Raw genomic sequence first — 8468 nt, 5'->3', positions numbered from 1 at the left:
CTATGTAACTTACCTACACCAATTTTTAGCTCATTTCATTCATCCAATCTCTCTCACTAGTTTTCCCAAGTTTTTGTCCATAGAAGAGCATTGTGAAGGAAGTACTACTTTGGCATGTCAAAATGATATCAATTTTCTACAATGCTTTCCTATGCCCGAATAACCATCCTCCACCAAATTTCAGCTCAATCCATTCATTATTTTGAGCCCAGCTTCAACATTCATATTTTTGTCCAGTGTGGTACTTTGCAAAGCAAGTACCACCTACGATCCTCCTTTTAGCTGAAAATTTGTGAATACATTCTACTTAGTAGATGATCATCCTTGGCCAAAACTCATGCCCATTGGCCATGTGCATTTCCCGTACCGCTAATCAAACACTTGGCTGCTTATTCACGTTTGAGCATCGATCGGTCTCCTCGTGAGAATCTTATGTTGTGATTTTCTTCCTAGCACCTACCTGGGGAGTGCCCAACCCACTAGACATGCCTAGGCCGCCCAGAACACATGGCAACGCCACGGCCACGCGGTGACCACGCGGCGGGCATGCGAGTTTACGCGCTCTAGAGTTTGGGGCCTCGGCCACCGCCCAAACCTCGACGTATCGCCACCAAACCATGTATTTATGATTAAATATGTACTTATGTAACTAGAAATGATTTTTGGAAAAAATAAATAGCAAACTATGAGGCAGCTGCAGTTCAAATTTGACCTGCTTCCTCCTAAATCGGCGGGAATTTGTCTTTTTCACCAGAGGTGGATCAAAAATTTTGACACCCAACAATTTTGTTAATTGTGCATTAAATATGGCCTAGTATTTTATAAAATTGATCAGGTCCAATTTTGCAACAAATATATGGTAGGTCCTTCACAAAAAAAACTCATTTCAGGCACTCGAAAAATGGAAAATGGTTTTTTCGTCCAAAGAAAATGAAAACTTCCTTAGGCAACATTGTTTGCCATTTCAATATGCACCCTTGTGCACAGTATGAGATCATTTGAACAAACTATGCCATGAATGTGGCCATAAGAATGATCATTTGGCTTGAAAGCCATGAATCTTCACACTTGATAGCTCATTTCTGAGAACACTTTTTTAAAATAATTACTGTATTACAATTTTATTATTTTTCCTGGAAATTTGTTCACATATAATGACACAAATGCGAAGGTTTTCCAATTTTTTGATTTTTTTTGAATTTTTTATGCCCGTTTCAAAATGCGGTCAAAACGGCGGGCTTGACCGTTCCTAGCTAGTGGTTGAATATTGGAATTTTTTTGGTGTTTCTCTGATTAAATAGATACTTATGTACCTAGAAATGATTTTTGGAAAAAATAAATAGCAAACTATGAGGCAGCTGCAGTTCAAATTTGACCCGCTTCCAACTGAATCGGCGGGAATTTGTCTTTTTCATCAGAGGTGGATCAAAACTTTTGACACCCAACCATTTTGTCAATTGTGCATTGAATATGTCCTAGTATTTTATAAAAATGATTTGGTACAATTTTGCAACAAATATATGGTAGGTCCTTCACAAAAAAACCTCATTTCGGGCACTCGAAAAATGGAAAATGAATTTTCCGTGCAAAGAAAATGAAAACTCCCTTTGGCAACATTGTTTGGAATTCCAAGATGCACCCTTGTGCACAATATGAGATCATTTGAACAAACTATGCCATGAATTTGGCCATAAGATTGATCGTTTGGGTTGAAATACATGAATCTTCACACATGATAGCTCATTTCTGAGAACACTTTTTAAAAATAATTACTGTATTACAATTTTATTATTTTTCCTGGAAACTTGTTCACATATAATGACACAAATGCGAAGGTTTTCCAATTTTTTGATTTTTTTTGAATTTTTATGCCCGTTTCAAAATGCGGTCAAAACGGCGGGCTTGACCGTTCCTAGCTAGTGGTTGAATATTGGAATTTTTTGGTGTTTATCTGATTAAATAGATACTTATGTACCTAGAAATGATTTTTGGAAAAAATAAATAGCAAACTATGAGGCAGCTGCAGTTCAAATTTGACCCGTTTCCAACTGAATCGATGACAATTTGTCTTTTTCACCAAAGGTGGATCAAAACTTTTTTCACCCAATCATTTGGTCAATTGTGCATTATATATGTCCTAGTATTTTATAAAATTGATTTGGTCCATTTTTGCAACAAATATATGGTAGGTCCTTCACAAAAAAACCTCATTTCGGGCACTCGAAAAATGGAAAATGAATTTTCTGTGCAAAGAAAATGAAAACTCCCTTTGGCAACATTGTTTGGAATTCCAAGATGCACCCTTGTGCACAATATGAGATCATTTGAACAAACTATGCCATGAATGTGGCCATAAGATTGATCGTTTGGGTTGAAATACATGAATCTTCACACATGATAGCTCATTTCTAAGAACATTTTTTTAAAATAATTACCGTATTACAAGTTTATTATTTTTCTTGGAAACTTGGTCACATATAATGACACAATGCGAAGGTTTTCCAATTTTTTGATTTTTTTTGAATTTTTTATGCCCGTTTCAAAATGCGGTCAAAACGGCGGGTTTGACCGTTCCTAGCTAGTGGTTGAATCTTGGAATTTTTTGGTGTTTCTCTAATTAAATAGATACTTATGTACCTAGAAATGATTTTTGGAAAAAATAAATAGCAAACTATGAGGCAGCTGCAGTTCAAATTTGACCCGCTTCCAGCTGAATCGGCGGGAATTTGTCTTTTTCACCAGAGGTGGATCAAACTTTTGACACCCAACCATTTGGTCAATTGTGCATTAAATATGGCCTAGTATTTTATAAAATTGATTTGGTATAATTTTGCAACAAATATATAGTATGTCCTTCACAAAAAAACTCATTTTGGACACTTTAAAAATGGAAAATGATTTAAAAAAACTAATTTCTCCTAACTCTTTTAAAAGATATTTGTCTTATTTCGATTTGTCATTATTCCTGAAAACTAAGGTCAAATTTGATGAAACATGAGAAGATATTTTATTTTTATTTTTATTTTTATTTTTTAGATCATAAAATAGCCAATATGATTTAGCACCTTACTTTTAGTCGATTACGACCAATTTAGATGGTCAAAAAATGTAGTACTGGTATACTGCGTTCTGATTGGTCCAGGAGCATCTCACGCGGATCGTGCCTAATCACCGTCGGATGCTCCTGGATCCAACGGCCCGCCTGTCTCATCCACGTCGCCCAACCCACAACCCGCACTCCCTCCCACGCACCCAACCCCTCGTGCCCACTCGCCTCTCTCTCTCTCGAACCCTAGCGCTCCACTCCTCCCTGGCCGCCGCCACCTCCGGCGCCCTCTGTCCGGCGAGATCCATATGGATCGATCCCCTCCAATCCGCACCACCTCCGGCGCCCTCTGTCCGGCGAGATTCATATGGATCGATCCCCTCCAACCCTCCAACCCACGACTCCTCCTCCTCTCTGGATCTCTGGATTGACCCAACCGCTTCTCCCCCAATCCCGGCCTCCTCCATGCCGAGCCGAGAGACACTCCCCACTTCCAGCCGAAACCCTAGCCTAAGACCCCTTCCTCCTCGATGGCCAACCCCTCCATGGCGGCCGGCGGCAGGGTGCCCTTGGCGGAGGGGGTCCGTGCCGTCGGAGCCCAGATCCGCAACCGCATCCGCGTGGCGCCCGTCGACCGCGTGGCTGCGGCCCTGGTGACGCGATGGTAGCGTCGGCCCTGGCAGCGTTGGAGGCGGCGAGCCAGTCCCTGAGAAACCGCGAGATCCTCGGCGCCGTGGGCACCACCGATGCCGATGGGGTCCAACGAGGCGGACAAGCCGCTGCGGTGGATCAGTGCATCGTTCGAGCAGCTCGCGGTCGTCGCCAAGCCACAGCAGCAGCCCGCGATGGCGGCGGGGGACTTCTCGCGTGCCTGCTCCAACGTCTCCGTCCTCTTTGGCTGCCTCGGCATCGCCTTCAAATTTGCCTGGATGGACTACGTCGCCAAGGCAAGCGGTCGCTCCTCAGCCCCCCTCTCCTCCCCTGCTACCTGCTCTGCTGTTCGGTATGCTACTTCATTGTGCTTGTACTGTATGTGGTAAAATTTCTGGTGATTCCTTCCCGGGACATTGATTTAGTTGTGTGAAGCTGAGAGGTTTGGGATGAAATGACCATTGCTTCTTCAATCAGTAAATTCTTCAGTGCTCTTGGCTTCTTAGTACATGCACATTGAGTACATGCACATTCACATTTATTGTATCTAAATTGTATCAACTTGCCAGTTAGCTAATTACTAAAATCATGTGCACATAACTATGTGAAGTTGATGTTCAACCATTACATGTGATAACTAGGAAGCATATTTTTATTAGTGGACTGCTATTTCTTTTCTTGCTTCTGTTTGCAAAATTAGGTGATCATGGTAGCCTTGTTTTCTTTAGTGTTAAAAAAAGTACTAGGCTGCAGTTTTTTAGTGTGTCATCTTTATATGTGTCTTTCGAGTGAACAAACTATGCTAAAGGTAGATCAGGACTTTCATCTGAAGTGGAATTCTATCTTGGGTCTGATCTTTTAAATGAAAAGTTTTAGTTAGAAATACACTGCTTTCTATCTGAAGGGGTGTATAGCTGTGTTGTATGACGTTGTTAGTTTTTGATGTATAAAAATTTGGTAGGTATTCTAGGCTGATGATTGTTGGGACTCTATAGTTATTGAATGGATTTGCTAGCAACAAGGTGCCATGCACAATTTACTGGTTATGAGAAGACTATAGTTGTGTTATTGTGATATTCAATTTATAGAATTGACTATGTTCTGTTTTTGCTTCAGGTAAACCAAGGTTTTGCTCATGGCTCGTACTAAGCAGACTGCTCGTAAGTCCACTGGAGGGAAGGCTCCTAGGAAGCAGCTAGCCACCAAGGTTGTGACTACAATATTGATAGTTTACCTATGCCATGTCTTTATTTATGGTTTAGGTAAATTGAACTGGGTATAATTTGAACCTCAACCTTCATTGCCAGCTTATGACCAGATATCCTACTGATGTATATGGACTATCATGGTATTATTGTTAATTTGACCATGTGCTCTACTTTGCTTTTTGACAAGCTGCCCGTAAGTCTGCTCCCACAACTGGAGGAGTGAAGAAGCCTCATCGTTACCGCCCTGGAACTGTTGCTCTTCGGTGTGTAAAATCTTCCAACCTATTCTAGCATGTGTTATAGTTTTGTTTTGAAGTATTCTCAAATGAGTAAATTTTGTGCTTGACTTTGCAGTGAGATCCGCAAGTACCAGAAGAGCACAGAGCTGCTCATCAGGAAGCTTCCATTCCAGAGGCTTGTTAGGGAGATTGCCCAAGACTTCAAGGTGATCAATCAACTTGTGCACTACATTGTGATGCTCCTGTTGTGTCAACTCTTATAGTATGATGAATCAAGTAAACTAAAAGCACCATCCTGTTCTGTCTGTGCAGACTGACCTCCGCTTCCAGAGCCATGCGGTGCTGGCCCTTCAGGAGGCTGCAGAGGCCTACCTGGTGGGTCTCTTCGAGGATCCGTGGCGAGAGGGCTTAAGGTGCTTGCTTTACCTGTGGGAATGTCTCTGGAGGGCATCTGTGTCTGCTTTTGCTGTTGTTTTTAGTGATTGTTTGGAACTGCTAGCTCTAATTTAACTTACTTCTCGTTCCCCTGTTTCTGCTGTCAGTATTCCCATGGCAATTTAGGTAACTATAGTAATATTGTACAAGAAACATCATTGCATTACAAGTTGGGTTTGAATCTACTTGTGAGCAACTGGGTGCGCCCATTCTAGAAATATGATATGTAGATTTGCTTCACAGAACTGATGATGATGCACGTATTTGGAACAGTCCAGTCCATCCTCACAACCAATTAAGTCCAGAGCTCACACCTCTCTGTTGATGATGCACGTACATTCCAGTTAAAGAATAACACATGATTAATTAATTCTTGGGCTCTTCTAGCCGTGCTTCTTACTCTAGGTTCCAAGTAGAGATTCCTATATACGTATACTTGCTTTGCTGCCGATTCCTGACTCTGTCTGTCTGTTTTGGAACTGTAAAATGCAGTGATGCCAAACATCGCCTCTGCTTCAACTGATTAATTTTCTGCGTGCCAAACAGAGCCTGTGATGTTATCAAAATATTTGCTACTCTTAATGGGTTTATCCCACTTGATGATCTTAACCACCAAGATCTCTGAGGCTCTTATTTCTAGTCTAATGTTATCATTACAGTACATCCGCTGTTTGCATGATAGATACATATATGTGACATCAATTTGTCGTTGGATATTGCTGGAAACTAGCTATGTCACATCAATTTCTTGGTTGTCTAGTTTGTTATGTCACATCAATTATATGCTTTTTCTGAGATTATGTTTTAGCTACTGCCACTTTGAGCTGTTGTAGATTTTAATTATCAATTACAACAAAGCATTCTTACATTCCAGACTTGATCTTACTACTAAATAGCACCCCCTGTTGTTGTTGTTATTCACCCTATCATTGCTGTTCTGTTTTCTTGTTGGCAGATATTTTGAGTAAATTCAAGACGAAAGATGTTCAAAGAAGCTCCAAGACATTCTTATATAGCAAGTTATGTAATAATAGATGGGTTATCTGGGAATTTAATGTATCTTCTCTCTGTTTGTGAATGAAATAGTAATTATGTATGTGATTTAATGTATCTTCTCTCTGTGAATTTCATGTATGTTTCAGAATTACAATTCCTGTTTCATATGAAATAGTAATTATGTATGTGATTTGAAAATGTGTGCAATGAAAACATGACTCATGCGACCCACTTATCAAAATAATTTGAGCACATTTGAAATTTCTGATGTGTGGGACTAGTGTATGATATTATGATATTTGGGACAAATGTAAAACAGTGGAAAATAAAATAGCAAAAAGTAAAAGATCATACGTTGTAAAAGGCCGCATCTAGAAATAAAAAGGCCAAATTGTTGGGCCAGGCCCATGTAGCTAGAGAAAATTAATAAAGAAAATATACAGTAAAAAGGCCAAATTGTTGGGCTAGGCCCATGTAGAAAACCGAATTGGACCGGGCTGAATCTTGTGCCACATCAGCTTGCCACGCTGGATGCCTACGTGGCCTGGGGAGGTTGCTAGTGACCAAAACGCCACAGTAGACGTATTTTGGTCATAAACATCTTCGACCATTCCATAAGAAAGGTCGCTAATGTCAGTTTATGACGGCCAGCTTTTGACCTTATGTTTTTGGTCACAAAAGGTCACAAATGAAAATTTGTGACCATTCAGTGACCAATAGTGGTGGTCACAAGTTGACATATTTCTTGTAGTGGTTGATGGATGAGACATGGCGGGGAAACTATTTGATGGCTCTCACGTGCGGGGAGAGAGGTAGAAGACGAGGTGTGGCCGTGGTGAAAAAAGCACGATGAGATAAGAATGTGGAAGGAGACGTGGGCGTGGTGGGTCCAGCTGTGCACGTGGCTGAGTGTTGCGCGAGTACGCGAGCGAACAAATTGGTGCGACCGACTGTCCGATAAGAATCATTTATACCATAATTAAATGGTTAGCATAGCTTGACAATGATTAGAAGGGTCACATTTCTTGACAACTAGAAGGGTTGAGCGTGCTCACTGTGCCGTTGATGTTGTTGGGATTTCATATTTTTTATTTGTTATTTGGTTTGGTGTGTGGGAACGATGGTGTGTGTTTCCTTTTTTTATTATGGTGTTTTGATGGGCTTTTCTGACGACGGTATTCTGTGTTATCTATTAATTAACTCATACTTATCTTAGAATGTCTCTTGCGTTGGTGGCTGATGTATTATTTTGACGCGACAATGTCACATGTTGACACCTTTTCTTTTTAGGTGGTGAGAGGATGTATGGGACTGATGTGCTTTTTAGACTGGTTGCTGCTGGTTAATTTGAGAAATCATTGACCTACTCAAAAGTATGAACCAAATCCAATATTGAATAGCTTAACTGAATGAGAGAGCTCATTGACAAATCGTTGACTCAGTTAAAATCGTGAACCAAATTAAAAGTTGAACATCTTAATTGAATGAGAGGGATCTAAAATAAGGGAACTTAGTGTATTAAATGATGACTAAAGAGTAAAGACACAATAGATCATGAAATGACAGAGAAAGACTCATATCCAACCAAAGGGTCCGCATATGTCTAGTCATCATGATTTTCTTTTATGTGTCATCTTTAACAAGTTCATTCAATCTTCAACAGGATTCGAAGAGTTCACACTGTTAAAAGAGTCCACATATCTATTAATCAAGATATCATCTTCGAGGGAATAAGGGACCAAGCAACAGTAATTTCCACCACAGAGCCATCATCAAGGTAGCATGCCTCTTTACTTACGTTGCATTTTTGGCGTGAAAAGAGCAATCGAGCAACAATGTCGGCAGATTGTGACGGTGAATAGGCCATTACGAGGACTTGCAGCTTTCCTTCTA

General features: G+C 40.6%; 1 protein-coding gene and 1 non-coding gene across 2 annotated transcripts; both read left to right on the top strand.

Annotated features, from left to right (window-relative positions):
- Positions 1 to 4832: 4832 nt before the first annotated feature.
- LOC125534284 (histone H3.3-like) lies at positions 4833 to 6102 on the top strand. The gene is made up of 5 exons (XM_087542252.1): positions 4833 to 4902; positions 5090 to 5168; positions 5260 to 5350; positions 5457 to 5557; positions 6072 to 6102. The coding sequence occupies exons 1-5, from the start codon at positions 4833 to 4835 to the stop codon at positions 6100 to 6102; spliced, it is 372 nt and encodes a 123-aa protein (XP_087398378.1).
- A 23-nt stretch (positions 6103 to 6125) lies between these two features.
- On the top strand, positions 6126 to 6208 carry LOC125541839 (small nucleolar RNA SNORD24). The gene has a single exon (XR_007297684.1). It is a non-coding gene; the product is annotated as a small nucleolar RNA SNORD24 (small nucleolar RNA).
- Positions 6209 to 8468: the final 2260 nt, after the last annotated feature.

The sequence above is a fragment of the Triticum urartu genome, chromosome 2A, assembly GCF_056163025.1.
Source record: "Triticum urartu cultivar PI428250 chromosome 2A, HENAU_Tu73, whole genome shotgun sequence".
Lineage (NCBI taxonomy): Eukaryota > Viridiplantae > Streptophyta > Magnoliopsida > Poales > Poaceae > Triticum > Triticum urartu.
This window is presented reverse-complemented; position numbering and strand designations above follow the sequence as displayed.

Bases quoted from the DNA above. Each gene is read 5' to 3' on its own strand.
- LOC125534284 (XM_087542252.1), top strand. From the start codon at position 4,833: ATGGCTCGTACTAAGCAGACTGCTCGTAAGTCCACTGGAGGGAAGGCT. The intron at 5,351-5,456 runs GTGATCAATCAA...CTGTCTGTGCAG, and splicing joins AGATTGCCCAAGACTTCAAG to ACTGACCTCCGCTTCCAGAG. The intron at 5,558-6,071 runs GTGCTTGCTTTA...TGTAAAATGCAG, and splicing joins CCGTGGCGAGAGGGCTTAAG to TGATGCCAAACATCGCCTCT.